This window comes from Hermetia illucens, chromosome 3, assembly GCF_905115235.1.
Source record: "Hermetia illucens chromosome 3, iHerIll2.2.curated.20191125, whole genome shotgun sequence".
Lineage (NCBI taxonomy): Eukaryota > Metazoa > Arthropoda > Insecta > Diptera > Stratiomyidae > Hermetia > Hermetia illucens.
This window is the reverse complement of record NC_051851.1, coordinates 161,342,220-161,360,595: the sequence shown is the minus strand read 5'-3', so window position 1 is coordinate 161,360,595 and position 18,376 is coordinate 161,342,220. Positions and strand designations below refer to the sequence as shown.

At 41.6% G+C, this 18,376-nt stretch overlaps 1 protein-coding gene across 1 annotated transcript; it reads right to left on the bottom strand.

Annotated features, from left to right (window-relative positions):
* Positions 1–498: 498 nt before the first annotated feature.
* Positions 499–18,368, bottom strand: LOC119651556 (RIP-like protein). The gene is made up of 4 exons (XM_038055189.1): positions 17,999–18,368; positions 17,867–17,938; positions 981–1,225; positions 499–917 (listed from the first exon to the last, which is right to left on the bottom strand). Exons 1-4 carry the CDS (start codon positions 18,122–18,124, stop codon positions 746–748), a joined length of 615 nt encoding a protein of 204 aa, XP_037911117.1. The 5' UTR covers positions 18,125–18,368; the 3' UTR covers positions 499–745.
* Between the last annotated feature and the right edge of the window lie 8 nt (positions 18,369–18,376).

Here is an 18,376-nt window from a genome sequence, read left to right as displayed (position 1 = left end):
AAACCAGTAACTGATTAGCGCCACTTAGACGAGCAAGATTGGTCAGTATGCTAATCAGTAAAGCGGGAGATTTGATAAAGTTTTGAATGAGCGACTTGAAACTGTCGAAGGGATTTATTGATACTGCGGTGAGGCATCAAAATACCTTAACAACTAGGTTTATTGGACTTGATCCATCACTAGAAGAGAAAAGTCCATTTGATCCATCACAAGAAGCCGTTCAATGCCTTTGATCTTTTCAATAGATCTGTAACTTAACTACGGGATAAGAAAGTAAACACTGTATTTCATGGATGGACACCTTAATCAGGGTCAAAAGTCGAATGAAATAAATTTAACGGGGAAATTTTTGGAGGCGGAAATTGATGACTTATTTAAATTAAGTGAGTAAAACGCAGTCGTTATGAAACGGTTTCTAAACATAAAACCTGACAGAGAAAACACAAATGTAAGATCATATTTTCAACTCTGTATTTGAGGAAATATATAGATGCACAAAAATAACAAACTAAACACTAACAAATAATCACCGCTCAACACGAATACTTGGAGCATTGTCTTAAATTGTAACCTTACATATAATGATTTATACACACTAACCAATAACTTAATTTTAATCGCAACTAAGCTTCGTTAATTTGCTCGCCGTGCCTCATTTCCGATAAATTTCAGGGCAAATATCCAAGTTCCATATTTTTTCTAAATCTAATAAATTAATAGTCCTTGCCCTCCCCACAACAAAACTTTAACAAATTGACTGAAAGAAATCACACTGTTCACAAAAGGTGTTGAGGACCAAAACTTGACCCTTTGGCTCTATGAAAAAGTACACATTCGCATCGCAATTGGCCCCATGATTTGTAACTACTCCGTCGATTTTTTGCTGAAAGTCACTCAACGATCCAGAGAAATGGAATCTGTTCAATGAAATGAAAGGACTTTGAGGTTTTAGTGAGTTCTAATAAATGACAAAAGCTTACCTTATTCCACACTTGCAAGTAAGGACGCTCGGCTCAATTGATGATGGTTCCAAAATTAACTTTTGACAAATCGGACAAAAAACGTCTCTTGATGAATTTTCGCTACTCTGCAGATAGTTTTCCTCTTCCTCGACAGTTTCGGCGAGCCATATGTCGACGTTAAGGAGAATTTCTTTTAGGATCTCTTCTTCAAGTTTCATATCCAGTTCAGCTAGCTCTTCAAGGATGATTTTTTGGATATTGGCCTGATGAGAGAAAGAAAGTAAAAGGACAGGATAAGTAACACGCCCCTATATATATGAGGATAAATAAAGATTTATCGCTTCCAAACTTTCAACATTGTTTTACACAATATAACACTATCAGTGTTCCATTCGATTTCATAAGGGACGGGTTTTTTTAAAAAGCATACGTAATCGGGTCCATTAATTTGTCATCTCACATTGATTGCATGCACAACATCCTAATCTTGATACTCGCCGCAATCAGGTTCAAAAATTTCTCAATAACCTACGTATAACCGATAGACAAACAGTATTTCTTTTGTTGTGTTTCCAGTTGACTTCTTAGTGGAGTATAGGGCATCCACATAGTCAGACTCTGCATCAGTTTCACTATAATCACACTTAACGCTGTATAAGTGATAAGCTCACAACAGTGAGGCAAACACAACACGAGCAGACACCCATGACGACTGCGATTCGAACCCAGAGCAGCGAAATTGAGAGGCTGATGATCTAATCCCACAACCATCCGCCAAACTTGTGAAAAAAATGCAGAAATCCTTGTGGCGAAACGACAAAAGGAAACATCATTCCTGATTAATATAAAACAGGACATCTGTGAGAACTTATTTACCTGCAGTACCTCGCCTCTGTTAAATCCCTTTTTGTAGAAAAATTACTTAATACATTTCGAACCGTTGTCCTCCTGGGTGAAGTTGCCAAATTTTGCATCAGGAGAAACGCGGATAAGAGACCGATCGACATGTGCGTTATGAACTCCTGTCGATATTTTTAATTCTCTTCGCGTTCCAGATGCAATAAAAGATTTACAAAGTTCGAGGCAAACGTGCGTCTTCTTTTCGGTTTTTTGGATAATGTAAATGAAATTCTTTCCCTAATTAGTTCTACAACTGATACCCCTTATGAGCAACTCCTTGTGAGGACCATACCTAACGCCGAGGTTGACGGTGAAAACTTTTAGTCGAGTGTCTCCGTAGCCCCATCGGATACCTAGATACGAACAAACACGGAAGCACACTACTCTACATTTAAATATCCTCCCTTTTTGGAAGACCGCTAAAGTTTTGGATAGATACCGGCGCATCGTCGTCTTTTATAAACCCCGAACATGCAGATTCCCGCGACGTGAAACCAACAAAACCAATTTCAATTACTACGATTCCAGCGAAACACGAAGTGAAGAAGGAAATCGCTTTACCTAACTTTGTTGAATTCAAAAAACCCAGAAGCATAAGGTTTCTGATCTTTGGATTTCATGGATACTTTGATGGCCTTCTATGTGTTGATGCACTATCTCAACTAGGTGCAAAAGTTGACTTAAGTAAAAACATACTTATTACCCACAACGCATTTATTCCACTTCACTTCAAACCTAACTTTATGCTTGAAAGGAGGGATGGTCCCTCCTCAATCCAAATTTATCGCCAAACCCATTCAAATTACTCCGGAATTATTCAACTCTGAAGGCATCTATACAGCTACAAACTGGTACGCCACCGTCGAAGTAACTAACATATCTCAAAACGAAAGAACCATTTCTATGATTTCTATCGGTTTCGACCAACTCAATTCTTAAGCGGACACAGAGGCTATCGAGCATATTGCCCAAAGTGACCAAATATTGCAAAGGACGCAGAACACGTTTTTTCCATTGCCTGAGAAAGAAAGTTTCCGGCCCCGCACTCCCCGCCTTTCCAATAAATGTCAAAACTAAGACCAGCTTCGCATTAAGTACTAATCGAGATCTTTCATTTGATACCCTACACGACTATATTTAGTGAAAACATTTTTACACCCCGCACTTGCATGTATGGGCACTTCCCTTAAACTGAACGTAGAAGGATTCATAGCTTCCATTTTCTGATCAAATTCCGTGTCAACCGGTACAGCGGTTTCTGAGAAAAATACAAGTGGCAAACTGACAGACAATGAACCAATTCTAATAAAGTTTTCTTTTACACAAAACCATAAAAAGCTCCTCATCGAAGTCAACTAAACCAATGAAAGTATCTCCAATTGAGGAGGTAAGTGGGTAGGTATTGGTGTACACTTCGAGCCCAATTAGCACCGTGAGGCGCCGTTTTGGGCCACAAGCGCTTAAGACCGCGACTGCTGCGAGAAAAACAAGGAAAGCAGCATCTTGTCGACTCAGATCTTTAGAGCTAACCCCGAAGGATAGCAGGCTCCCTCCCTACAGCCAGAGATCTTTTTGAGGCCCTTAGAGAATTGTCTACGTAGTGACCATAGCCTGGCCCTAGCTAGAGCTTGACAACCGCAAAGGAAGTGCCTGAGGATTTCTTCCTCTTCGCCGCAACTTCGGGACTCCGGCGTTGCAAATTGTATGGTATGCCGAGTTTAATGGCATAGTCTTATATAAGCCAGTGCCCCGCAATAGTGGAAGAACCCAACACCCTGCTAAATGAACAATGGATAACCGTGAGCAACAAAGGATGATTTAAATATAAATAGTTTTTTTGTATACGTTTATTGATGAATAATATACACAAGCTATAAATTCTGGTTTTCTCTATATAGTCATATTGTGACGTTCTTGCTTTACATAGCTCGTATCACTGAATTGCATAGCACCAAACAAAAACCCGTTAGTTATAGAACTTTAATGTAAGCGTTTATTTTACAATAAATTCTACAACCGTATTGTACAATTAACTATAGAACAATACCTTCAACTGGTACGATTTGAGGCGTATTCATAACCGGCGCGATCTGTTCTAACTCAAGAACTGAACTGACGTCGAGGGGAAAACTCCCGCCCTTTTATACCCCGCAGAACATTTCGGAAAGGCATGCAAAGATTTTGCTGGAAAACTCTGGAGCAATACCAATTGATTCTCGAAGGAGCCAAAAGAACTGGTTCTTACATCAAATCTTGCTTGTCTCCTATTATTTGCATGATGCAACTTTTCCTTACCGCTTTCTGATGACGGCTTTACCGCAACCATAAATCTCCTTTCGAATGTAATTCCAATCTCACATAGGAGAATGTAGTTCTGTCTTCGTCTCTTCGTCCCTTTTGCAAGGTCATGTCGTTCACACAATTTCACGCAATCTGATCCTAACCATCTAACCCAATAAAACCGCCGTTTTTCCTTCGTTATAGTTTCGATAATATCCAAATTATCACTGCTTATTTCTTCATAATACTTCAAAATGATGCCCCATGTCCTTGCTTATAACACAACCATCAACATTTGTACTAATCCACGACCTGCATTTTCCGAAGCGTTGAACACCTCTACCCACTTGCAGAAGATTCTGCCGTCGTGGTGCGTAAGACTTAGCTATTCAACCTTTGACAGTTAATTCATCTCAGCTTCCTGTTTGATTCCGCTCCTCCAAGTTAATTATTTCCATTACCTTTACTACTTTTGCAGAGCCTTGCCATGCTTGCTCGAAAGCCAACTCTTTCTCTGCCGTAGCACTCAAACGGTAAACACTACTGGATCGTTCTAAGGTACTCGTATAACTTTTCAATTTTCTTCTATTTATCGCTTCGCTTTCTTCACAATAATTTTCCCAAAACTCTTGCCTTTTCCGTGTCCATTTATCCATCCCTTCTGATACCTTCCACTTCTTACGACGTTTTTTATAATTCCGTGTTACATTCCTTCCTCTTCTCCAATTATAACATTCGCTTCTAAAAACACGTGCAAGTGTTGTGCTCATGAATTCTACAAACTTGGCGAACAATGGGCTTCAAGTCACTGAGCGAGTTGTACACTATTGCTAGATTCCTTACCGTCCAGCATATGCCTATTGCTAGCTCTGTCCATAAAGATTTCAAGTTCTTCTTATCAATTTGTTGCCTATTCAGAATTTCCGTCTGTCGACTTATCAACGGTTGAACAGTCATCTCCTCCAGTTTTGCACTGTCCTGCCAGGTAAATTCTTCCTGCTTACAAATTTCTTCCTCCTGCTTCACACCTTTTCGCATGACCTCCGCCTGCCATTTTACACCTTCGCTTATGACCTCTCCATGGTCTACTACCTCTCAGTAGTTTCGCTCCTCCTCTTTAGTTACCTCCTGACTGATAACTTCATGTGATTTTCGAATATCCTGATTGATACTGCCGTGCGACTTAACTGCTTCCGCCTGCGACTTTTCAGCTTTTCGGATGCTCTCCTCTATCTCTTGTTGTTTACCGTGGACGTTCCAGCTGCTTCCTCGCGACCTTCGATAGACAGTGTAGACTCACACTGGAATTCACGTTCCTCGACATTAATACCTCACAACTCCAAAGCTTCGCGAAGTCTCCTTTGGAATTCTGCTTTAGTTCCCGTTGTAGGGAGCCCTAACGCTGACAACTCCCTTTTAAGCTGCTCCACTCTCAAGCCCTCGAATTTAACCATTCTGGCTCACCCAATCTCACCTCTATCGCCAATTGTTACGTTCTTGCTTTATGTAGTCCGTACCACTGGATTGCGTAGCACTAAACAATAACCCGTTCTGTAACTTTAATATAAGCGCTTATATCGGTATGAAGAGTATTTTGAGGTCTAGATACACCATATTCGTTTTCATATCTATGGGTTGGATAATTTCTGAGAACGGATCCTTGAAATAACTAACCCTTTTTGGGACAGCCCCCCAGCCCCCTTAAACTCAAAGTTAACTATGTTACTGCTTGTAGTGAGATTCAAAAATCACAAATTTCGTATCGTGACAGACAGACAGACAGTAAACCGATTTTAATAAGATTTTGTTTTACATAAAACCTTAAAATCGACAAAGAATGCATAAATTCCGCGAATTGCTAACACGCTCGAAGGACGTTTGCATACCCAGCAAGTACTTAGAAGGCAAACTATTCATGATGGAAAGTTGCTATACGGTCCAGGAATAGCGGAGTAATCAAATAAAAAAAGTAAGACCTTTCTTCCTACCTTATTTCATTCCCCCTTTCGAAACTTAATACAGGTTTTTCTCGAAACCATGTTTTTCGATCGTGTGGACAGCATAGCTCGAACAGTATTTATCCTATCGACCTGATTCAAAACGGATTTTAACGGATTCATGTAAATCTGTTCATTTGTTTTTTAAGGTTTTGTGTAAAACAAAACCTTATTAAAATCGATTCAATGTCTGTCTGTCTGTCACACGCATTTTTCTCCAAAACGGCTAAACCGACCCGAACGAAATTTGGTGGACAGATGGGAGCTATGAAATCCCACGCATACAGCGAGTGGCATAAATTTAGGTGGAGTTTAAAGGGGGGCTCCCCATACATGCAAGGGGGGGATTCAAAAATTTGTTCACCGGATATAGTTTTGTAGGGTATCAAATGAAAGGTCTCGATTTGTACTTTCCGAAACTGACAGTAGTTTTGGCATAAATTGCAAAGTGCGTGAGTAAGGAGTCAAAATGTACGCACTTGAAGTGAGATAGGATTCATTTTCGGAAACTACCCAACCCACAAATCCGAAAAAAAATTGAGGAAGGTGCGGTTAGATGAAATCTAGGCCTCAAAATATGTCCCATTCCGATATCTGCTCAAATAAACTTACTGATTGTATATTACTACTTTTTAGAAATTTACTAAAAAACCCCCCTGAAATTCATCCTAGGATTTTGTACCAGCATAAAGGACAATATTTCGTAAGTATGTGCTAAATTTCGTGGAAATCTGGCCATTAACGCCAAAGTTATAGCAATTCAAACTTAGCAATTTCGCGCGAATTTACTGCTTCCAAAGCCATGCAAATCAGATGCTGACGTCATAATTATTCGGAATAATTGACATTCGCGTGGAATATTAAAGTCACATTTATGAAGAATCTATTTATCTGCAGCCCTTTTTAAGGTTTTGTGTAAAACACTTATGTGAAATTTAATCTTCGAGAGATGTCCCATTCCGGTATCTGCTCAAATAAATTTACTAATAGTATATTATCAACTTTTAGAAATTGACTAAAAAACTCCCCTTAAGCTCATCCTAGGTGCACCGGCATAGAGGACAGTCTCGTGCATACACATGCCAAATTCCATGAAAATCCAAGTATTAGTGTCAAAGTTATAGAAATTCAAACTTATCAATTTCGTGCTAATTAACAGCATCCTAAGCCATACAAATAGGATGCTGACGTCATAATTAACGAGAATAATTGAAATTCCAGTGACATATTAAAATTCCATTCAAGAAGAATCTAATTCTCCCTAGTCCTTTTTTATATTTGATGTTGGTTAAATTGATGGCATATGCTAATAATGTTAAACTCAGAGTGTGAAGCGTATGAGGTTGACCATTATCAACACAGGGCTTTCCATCAAATGATTTATTTAAATCACTTTCTAGAAAATAGAGGACAATGGGATTTTTAGCTATATTACACGGAGCTGTCGTGCATTCGTCGCTCTTCACATCTTTTTCTTTTTCTTCAGCCTTCAATTCGAGCGGGGTCGGCTCGTCGTGATCGGTTTCGTCATTTTATTTTATCAAATGCCTGATCAGCATGTAATTGCGAGACCTTTAAATCCCCATCCAGTGTATCAAGCCACCATTGTTTTGGCCTGCTTTTTGGTTGCTTAGCATTGATCTCAATGTTCTGACCAATACTGGTTGTTGAATTCTCGTTAGCGTGAATTACGTGACCACACAATCGAAAATGCCTCTGTTGCAGTTTTTCCACGATCGGTGCAAACCCATATTGATCGAGGATGTTCTCATTTCAGACGTGATCAAAACGTGTCACGCCACCAGTGCAATGCAACATCTTCGTCCCGATTACCGCAGGACGCCGTTCATTGTCCTTTACAGTCGACTAACACTTAGAACTAAAGAGAGCGGCAGACGGACGACATTGCAGTAAATTTTAGATTTGGGACGTGCGCTGATACGTCGATCACAAAGAACACCAGTTGGGGAATGCCACTTCATCCAGGTTGCGTTAATGCGTGAAACAATTTCGTTACGCAGTTCTCCATTGGCTGATAGCATTGAATCGAGATATTTAAATCGCTCAGTTCTGGCAATGGCAGTAACCTGCCCCTCGAGATATTTAAATCGCTCAGTTCTGGCAATTGCAGTAACCCGCCCCTCGAGATATTTAAATCGCTGTCAATGGCAGTAACCTGCCCAGAACTGAGCGATTTCAATATCTCGGATCAATGCTATAAACCAATGGAGAACTACGTCATGCTCCTCATACAGGGAAACACAAAACCTTTTATACCTGAAGCGTCAAGCTTCCGGTTTCCCGACTTGTTTATTAAATAAAATAAAAACCATATGAAATACTGCCGTTGACAGTGTTCGGGCCTCTTAATAAATATGGTCATATGTCTACTTCCAGTATTGAAAACCTTCTACTTTAATCCTCCGTGAAGTACCTAAGAAGGGTGGTCCAAATTTTTCAATTAGTGGTTTACAGATGACTCAGCGTATTTTTGTATTTTGTATTTAACGTAATAGTTGATGCGTACAGAATTCTTCCTCCTGGGTCCATCAATAAGAAATCCACAAGTATCTGGTACGTGTGTTGAACTCAAATAAGAAAAAAACAAAATTCAAAGTTCGCTTCATCCCCCTAAATGAAAATGAAAAATTTGTCTCTATGCCGTGCTTACTCGACAAACATGAAATCAAGATATAAAAAAATTGTTTTTCCTAAATTTTTTGTAGTACCTACCTTGTACCTATTGACATTGAGTTTAAGAACAAAGCCTCTTGATAGTATCAATAAATAGATTTATAATTATCAACAATAAATTAACAAACCAAGAGGGAACTTCCACGAAAACTGATTGATTAGTATTACGATAGCTTTGGCTTAGCTGTTTTGCATTTTATGTTAATTTTTGCACTTAGTATCTTAAATCAGCGCCTTATTTTGTTGATTGTTTGGAAAGAAAGCCGAAAGATAAGAATATTATGAAATGTTATTGATTTGAAATAAACGCGATGTTAATGCGTTCGGATTAAATTGAACCCCTGAGTGTTTTTACAGTGAAATGCTGAGTGGATTACCACCTGCAATTGCCGTGATTGGTCTATTGGCTTATTGGTATTTGGATAAGTACAGAGATTTCAAATGTTAAATAAAATTTATAATGACTTAAATGGAAAGGTTAAATTCTTATCTGCATATCTTCAAAACACCTTGATAAGAGACTTAGTCCGCTCTGCCAAAGGTTTTACAGGAAATCACTCGCTTAGATAGTGGAAAGTTCTCATGATAATGATTATATTCGTAAAGAAATTTCTGGATACCCTTTCTGTAAGTTAGGTAAGGCTCTGATCCTTGCTTGAAAAGGAGCAAATGCGCGAATTTTGTTGAATGAAAAAAACAAGGACATGAATGACCTGAACTTCGCCAACATTCAAGCACCAATATTTTTGCCGGATTTGCTAGTTTTCCTTTGTAGCTTTCGGTCGCTCAGATCTGCTATTAATAAATGATCGCCCACTTCCCTTTTTTCAGGAATCTCCCTACTTTTTATCGAAAGTGTGACATACAAAATAACTCAGGAAAGCTGGACGCTTCAGGTATGAAAGGTTTGGTGTATTTCTTTTATAAAATCGTTTGAGTGGACATTTTTCCCAGTAGTGCCTAGCATGAAATATATGTATATATTATGTGAGAATATCCGCTTTCGCGTGATACTGACATTCAAAGTCTTGAATTTACACAGAAACGGCAACTTTGACCTATTATAATTTTCTTAGTAATGGTGCGATTTTCACCAAACATGGCGAGATCATGCTCGATATTATAGCCTTCATTGTGATTCTAGGACGAACTTAAGGTAGGTCTTGTAGTCAATTACTAAAAATTACAGTAATATACAGACATCGGTATGGAGAGTATTTTGGAGCCTACGCACCATAGAGTGGCAGCCTCTTATTTTTTTTTCAAATTTTTCGGTTGAATAGTTTCTGAGACTGGATCCGTGAAAGAAATGATCACTTTCGACCCACCGCACTTCCCGCCTTTCCAACAAATGTCAAAACTAAGACTGATTTCGAAAAGTACTTATCGAGACCTTCATTTGATACCCGACATAACTGTTTTTCGTGAAAAAAAATTAAACCCGCTTTTGCATGTGTCCCTTTAAATTCGACGGAGAATGCTCCCACCTTTCCACTAAATTTGGTGTCAATCGCTATAACTATTTCCGAGAAAAATGGAAGTGACAGACAGACAGACAGAGGACGAGGTCTAAAGGTGATAGTCGGTGACTTTAATGCGTGGGCTATCGAATGGGGCAGCAAAGAGACTAACGCAAGGGGGCGGTGCTTATTAGCAGCATTTGCTCAGTTGGATGTAGTTCTGACCAACAAAGGCGATGTAATAATCTCGGGCGAGCGTAATGCTGACCACATTGCCTCCTACAGTGTTCTGTAGTGTACCGTTAAGGTCTTGAATGAAGTGCTCTAACACACTTCAAGGCCCTGATCCAATATGGATTGTTGTGCCAACGATTATTATTATTATTATTAAAGGCGATGTAAACACTTATCGGAAAGGGGGAACTGGTTCAATTGTTGATCTGACTTTTGTCAGCCCTGCGCTAGCACGTGACATGTCCTGGTAAGTTAGCGAGGACTTCACATACAGCGACCGACTAAGGACGGAGCCACAAGGCAGGAAACCGAAATCCAAAAGAACACCAGGATAGTTTCCAAAACGATGGATGGGCAAGCATTCATGGAGGTGTGGCTAGACCTGCCTAGCAAAGCAGGCACCTCCACGGATAGAGCCCTCCTTGTTACATAAAGCATCTCTAAAGCATGTGACGCGTCGATGGATAGGAGATGTTCATTCCCCACTAGAAGACCCAATTATTGGTGGAATAGTGAACTTGAAAGCTGGCTCAGAGGGCAATAGGTAGGATCGATCAAGGGCAAAAGGAGCATGCCTATAGGAAAGGCCGATCATCTCTGCAGATCACGTGCCCTATGCCCTTGTTGAAAATAATCCACGGGTTATTTCCCCAACAAGAGGGAGGTACTGACACCTTCCAGCGTCCCCTGAATGTGACGCCGATTCCACCAGTCCCCAGAGACGAGCTGCATGTCCGAGAGTATCTTTCTTGCACCATGGAAGCGGCAGAAGGTGATGCTGCTGCCTAGGGCTGGACAACCTCCAAGGGAACCGTCCTCTTAGAGACCCATATGTCCTCTAGACACTATGGGGAAAATGTTGGAGCGGATTATTTATAATAAATTACTCCCAGCCGTCGAGAGCCAAAGAAGCATGTCAGATAGGCAGTATGAGTTCCGTAAAGCCAGATCAACCATTGATGCCATCAAAATGATTACTGGCTTGGCCGAAAATGCAATTCACGGAAAGGGTTGCACCAGCAAATATGTGTGGCGGTGACCCTGAATGTGAGAAATGCATTCAACTCGGCCAATTGGAACCTTATACGAAAATCTCTGGCGACAATTGGTGTGCCCACCTACCTCGTTACTATTATCGATAGCTGCTTGGAAGAGCGGACACCGATGATGGACCCAAGGAGTACGTTGTCTCCGCGAGTGTCCCACAGGACTCTGTACTGAGCCCGCTACTGTGGAACATCATGCATGATGATGTACTTAACCTTCCGGTTCCGGAGGAGACCACGGTGGTGGGTTACGCCGATGATATAGCACCGGTTGTGGTCACAGAGCATCTAGAGGACGCTAAGTTGTACTCAATCGAAGCAATCAGTGTTTTTAAGGATTGGTTAGAGAGTACTGGACTGGCACTCGCGGAGGAAAAGGCGGAAGCGGTCCTCACCACTAAGCGCTGCAAAAGAAATTACGCCTGCATTAAAATCGGGGATCGTATCATCACTTCCAATTGACCCTTTGGGGAGTTCCGTCCCCAAGTACTCGAGGAGGGCGATCAGACCCGAGTCTACAAGGAGTCATTTGAAGTGGCTCTGCCACGAAGCCTCACCGGAGGTTATCTGGTACCATGGGAACCGGGATGGCCCTCTGAGAGCATATGCTCCAGGAGAATTCCTGGAGGATGTGTTCTCGACCGGGTTATTTGCGGTTGGGAGTTTCATGAGTGTCGTGCGAGCAAGGTATAAACTGCGAACGCTGTGAGAGCTTATAAAAATAATTCAGAATAATTCACAACGAATCGATTGTTGTTAAACCGAAATTGTAAATAGCACGAGTGGGAATTGTTGAAGTAAATTACTTTACGTATTTTATTTTCCGAAAAAAGAACATTTAATTACAAACTTTCCACTTCCTTTGTGCTTTGCATTTTGGTTCTTTAACGAACTGTGAACCACAAACAGCCATTTTTTATTAAGGTTTTGTGTAAAACAAAACTATCGGTGTGTCTGTCTGTCACATGTACTTTTCTCCAAACCGGCTAAACCGATCCAAACGAAATTTGGTGGACAGATGACAACTGTGACATCCCACGCATACACAGGAGTGACATAAATTTAGGTGGAGTTTAAAAGGGGGCTCCCCATACATGTAAATGGGGGATGTAAAATTGATGAAATGAAAGGTCTTAATTGATAATTTCCGAATCTGATATTAGTTCTGACGTGAATTGTAAAGAAGTAAGGAGCCAAAATGTACATGGAAGCGTAAAAGCGAAATCCCAACTACTGGTGAAACCCTGAAATAGCGAAATACCGAGCGGATTTTTTGAAGGTCAGAAGGCGAAGTCAACGCCGGAATACGAACAACAGTATCTCGAGTATAAAAGCGCACGTAAAAAATTGCAATGGACCATCACGAAGAGTAAAAATGATTGTTTCAAGCGTCTCTGTAAAGGCAAATTCTGGGGAGGTGCGTACAAGTCAGGCAGTAAAACGTAAAAGGTCTCCTTCAATTATGTGTCCTAGATTGATGCGTGAGATCGTTTCGACACTGTTTCCCCAACATTCGGAAACTACATTTCCTACGATCTCACTAAATGCCGAAGATATCCCTCCATACGAAGTTATGAACGCAGTAAAACTAGTCCGGGATAACACAGTCCCCCGAAGCGACGAAAACGAAAAACCGTTCAGATCTGCATCGGCTCACATACCGTTCGGCCCCAGCCATCGCTAAAATACCTGGGAGTAACTTTTGACTCAAAACTTAGTTTTGGACCCCATTTAAAGCTTACTGGGCAAAAACCAGCGACCATCAGCTCGACATTAGCAAGGATTCTTCCAAATATAGGGGGCCCGAAACACAACCTACAATTAGTTTTATCGCTAGTCGCCAGTTCCTTTGTTTTGAACGCGGCACCAGTGTGGGCATCTGCAATAAAAATTGTAGAAAATCGAAGACAGTTTTAAGTTACATATAAGTTCAGTTTGGATGAATCGCCAGATTGTCCTACATGTAAAGGTGCACCAGAAGATGCAGAACATGTTTTCTTCGTCCAAGATGCCCTAGATTGTACACCCAAGGACAAACCTCGAGAATGAGCTGAGGCCCCGTTAACGATGGAGAATCTGGTTAGCCATATCGTGAAATCAGATACAGAAGCAGAAGCTGAACAGAGGCGTAGAAGCGAAGCTAATACAAATAAGACCACATAAAACAGAAGCAGCTATTCCATGAACACTTAATAAACTGAACAGCCCCGCGAAGCAGCGCCAGAACAGTGATCCCGCGGGGAGAGTGTGGAGAAAATATGGGAAGTTTTATTCGGTAAAAAATCCGACAAGCGCCTCTTCGATTCTAGATGCGTATCCATAATGGATTCCCCCCAGCCAAAAAAGGCAAACAGACGGTGAACTGATTTTAACAGGGAGAACGGAATAGGACGGAAGTGCGGGACACTTTTAGCTTTTTCTTTGCGTTGGATTGATTCCAATCTACGAGGGCATTTGGAGAAATTGACTGGGTGAGCCAGTTGGCCACAGTTTGCGCATTTGAGGGGCGCCGCTGACTCCTTGCCAGCGTTGACTTGAACAGTCGTTCAAGAGTAGTCCCTAGAGTCGTGTGGGTCCGCGCATTTGATAAATCTCGGGTCGTAGCCACAGTTTGAGGAAACGTGGCCAAATTGTTGGCAGTCACGCAAAAGAGGCTTAAGTTGGTGTCGTCGACCCATGACCGCGGAACGGAAACGCTTGATACGCGTAACCTGTGTTAATTCCTTGATTTCCGTTGCCACGTCGTCAGAAGTGAATTTGTGCTAGGAAAACATCTTCCCGACTTACGGCATCATGCGATAAGGAATCTTTCCAAGTGATATTAGAGTGCTCTGGAATGTTCTCTCAAACAAGATCTTCTTACCATTCAAGGCCATTAAACATACGGAAACAACGTGTGAACCCCTTATACAAGTTTTGGAGTTGCCACTGAAACTTCAACGTCAGACTTAGGAATAAACAAATCTATCATCTAAATATTCTACAATTGAAAGACATGGATTGGATTGAAGGAGTCCTAAGTCCGCATCCAATTTAGTTATTCATTTATTTATTTATTTAATGAGGACAATACACAGAAAACAAATTCCTTATTACATATTGTGCTCAGAGGCAGGAGCAAGTGAGTGGCTTATTTTACGCTTAAAACTATAGAAGGAAATATAGTCAAAGGAGGCAAGCTGTTGGGCGTTGTAGGACCGGCATACCCTCGGAATCGGAGAGTGCAAGTAAACCTCGAGCTCCGCGAAAGGTACTTCAAAAATGTCCGCACTACGTGTGTTATGAGACGAGGCGAAACGGCAAGTAATATCCGGGTTGGCGGAGCAGTCCATCAGACAATTGCAGAGCTTGAAAAGGATACACATATCAAGGAAGATACGGCGTTGCTGTAGGGAGGGGAGATTGAGGGTGCGGAATCGTGACGGATAATCAACCTGTGGAAGGTTCTTTTTGTAAAAGAGGGTCCGGGTGAATTTGCGTTGTACAACTTCTAGAGCGCGCCAGTCACGAATGCGGAAGAGAGACCAGACTACACAGCAATATTTAAGGATGTTTCAGACAAGGGAATTGAAGAGTGTAAAGGAGGGCTGAACTGAGGTAAAGTCGGAGGAGGAAAGTAGAATAAAACCAAAAATTTTGGAAGCTCTATTGATGTCAACGAAGTAGAAATTGAAGCGAAGTTTGTCGTCGAATATTACACCCAGTTCTTTGAAGGAGGTCAATAGTGAAAGGGGTTGTCCACTGAGAGAATAGGAAAAGGATGTTGGGGAGGGTTTAAGCGAATAACACATCCAGTGGCATTTGTTGACATTCAGTGTTAGCTTGTTGACCGAACACCAACGGACTAAATTATCAAGGTTGGACTGTAAGAGAGCACAGTCCAACGGAGACGAAATAGAGGCAAATAATTTAGGGTCGTCTGCGTAACGCAAGTACGGGCAGGTGAGGATGGAGGCGAGGTGAGGATGGAGGCGAGGTAATTGATAAGAAACAGGAATAGTAGCGGGCAAAGTACAGAGCCCTGGGGAACACCAGAGGAAGGAGAGAAGGAACGAAATGAGTAACCATGAAAAGAAACTTTGCAGGAACTATGGGAGAGATAGGAGGAAAGCCAGGAGATGACTGAGGAAGGGAAGTCTAATAGTGAAAGTTCAAAGAGGAGAATGTTATGGTCAACGGTATCAAAGGCTTCGGAGAAATCGGTATAAATAGCATGTACCTCCTGTCGTGAATTCAAGCATTTAGCAACAAAGTTGGTAAAGACCAGAAGGTTTGGAGCCGTAGATCTATGTTTCACGAAACCATGCTGCTCTTTGACAATTAGGTGACCAAAGTGTGCAATTAACCAGTCGTTGACGTATCTTTCGAGGATTTTGGAGCAAGAGGAGAGGAGAAATGGGGCGGTAGATCACAGCAACAGAAGGGTCTCCGCTCTTGAGGATAGGGATGATAAGGGCCTCTTTCCAGAGACGGGAAGAGTAGCATTCATATAGACTTTTGTTGTAGATTATACTCACGGGGAGGGAAATGTGTTTTCTACAGTTAAGGAGGAAGAGGTTAGGAAACTCATCGGGGCCAGGTCCGACATTAGGGTCAAGATTACCAATGAGGAACTCAACCAAGGAAGACGTAAGGAGAGAAATGGCCAGAGATTCGGAGCAGTCTGCAGTTATGAGAGGTGTAGAGGATGGAGGGCTCGAGAGAGAAAACACTCAAGAGAAGTAGGTGCAGAGAAGATCGCAAGATTGTTGTGGGGAGTTGGCAATGGAGTCAGCGAAACTAATAAAAGAAAGGAGAGATTGAGTGGGATTACGAGAATTGCGAGGGTGATACCAAAAAGGTTTTAAGTTACCGCTGGCAATGGCGGTTTCGACACTCAATAAGTACCTTTTACGCGCTTATCTGACCATTGACTTCACACTAGAGCGTATAGTCTTAAAGTGAGCAAGATCGGCGCCATTTTTAGAAGCTCCAAAGTTCTTCTGCAGTGTATTTTTCAAGCGAATGTTAATAAGAACTTCCGTTGTGAACCAAGTTGGGTACGAACGTAGGCAGGGAAAGGAAGAAGAGACATAACAGGAGAGGAGATCGGACAGGATATTGTAAAAGGTGTTTAGAGCTTGATCACACGATGAGTTGCTTAATATATGTACCCAGTTGAAAGACGCTAAAGCTGAGTTCAGACCATCAAAATTAGCTTTGCGGAAGTTGAACTAAGTGGATTTACGCTTGGTTTTGGGTTTTGAACGACGGAGCTCCACTTCAAAGTCAACCGCGGGGTTGTGAGCGACAGTTTTGACATACGGGGATGCTCTAGGGAATAAAGTGAGGTGGCGCTCGGGGAGGTTGGAAAGAAGAGGTCAAGAGTACGGTCCAAGGACTTTTTAGTGGTATTGAAATTCAGAGCAAAGCAAGTCTTCATAAAGGAAGAAAGTGGAAAGGAAGAATGGGAGAGGTTGTTGGAAGGAAGCTAGGATGATTAGTCCAGTGAAGCATGGGGAGATTAAAATCTCCGCATAGGGAGGGCAGGGAAGGGAGAGAATCTGACCGGAAGGACTTCGAACAAACTGTCAAACAATTTTTCATACAGGTGAGAAGGGCAAGCACAGGGGCATATACACAAGATACACAATGAACGGGAACAAGTTGGGTGGAGAGACACGAAGAGCAACACAATCAAAGGAAAGCCAGAGGAGGAGAAGACGAGTTCGGCGGAGAGTGTATCTTTTATTGCAATTAAGACGCCACCGCCGGTGGACTTACTTGTCACAGTGGAAAGTGGAGTACCCTTCGGGGAGCTCACAATTTAATATGGCATCGTCCAGCCAGGTTTCGGAGATATAGATGACATGGTGTTGCTGAGCCAGCACGGATAAATTGGCCCCCGGCTTGGTTCTTAAACCCGTAACGTTCTGATGACGGTAAACATGGATCCAGTTATATAATTCGGCGAGGCAGGCAGATTGCCCTGAAATTTACCCGCGAATTGGGGCGGTTCAGGCCAGAAAGAAGGGTTGCCGATGACGTCAACTTCGTATGGATAAGTCACCTTGAAAGATGCGATCACCCAGGCGGTGTTGTTGTCTTTTGTTAGTTTAACGCAGGTCAGAGGAGAAAGTAAACCAACTTTGCCCTTTATGTACTGTTGATGTCGGAATGGACCAATTGGGAAGAAAATTTTGTTCTACATTTGTGGCCCACGGACGGGCCCCTTTTTTGAGCTAAATACCAAAATATTCAAAAAAAAAACACAAAAACGAACTTTCCCCTAATTGAAGGATTAAAGCACTTACCTGATCCCCAAAAAGTCTCCTTCCTGATGTGTAGTTGTTGTTCCTCTCCGCTTTGGCTCGATTACGACATTTCTGCAATTAAAAGAACTTCGATATCATCCTTACAACACACTCCCAACAATGGGTTGTTACCTGCCGCAACAAATTCAGCTTTGGCGACCCATATTTCTTATCAAAGGCCGCCTGCCGCGATTTCGCCTTTTGCTGCGGACTCGTCCGATACTCCACAAAAGTTGGTGAGTTCAAGAAGCAAGACATGACGGCACAAAAGGATAGCACAATAGTTTAAAATTGAAGGTCAACACAGAAATCAGGTATATACAAAGGCAGAAAATAAACTCAGGACAAGTTTTTGAGCGGGAATAAGAACTGTCAAAATCAGCTGCTGTTAACCGGAAGTTGATGAGTATTCAATGTCAATGTCTATGAAAATTGTAGTATTTTCAAGGAAAAACAACTAATCTGCTTTTATTATCGAGAAATTTAAAGCGATAGAAAAATGAAATAACG

Bases quoted from the DNA above. Each gene is read 5' to 3' on its own strand.
- LOC119651556 (XM_038055189.1), bottom strand. From the start codon at position 18,124: ATGTCTTGCTTCTTGAACTCACCAACTTTTGTGGAGTATCGGACGAGT. The intron at 1,226-17,866 runs GTAAGTGCTTTA...TTCTCTCATCAG, and splicing joins GGAGACTTTTTGGGGATCAG to GCCAATATCCAAAAAATCAT. The intron at 918-980 runs GTAAGCTTTTGT...TTCATTGAACAG, and splicing joins ACTTGCAAGTGTGGAATAAG to ATTCCATTTCTCTGGATCGT.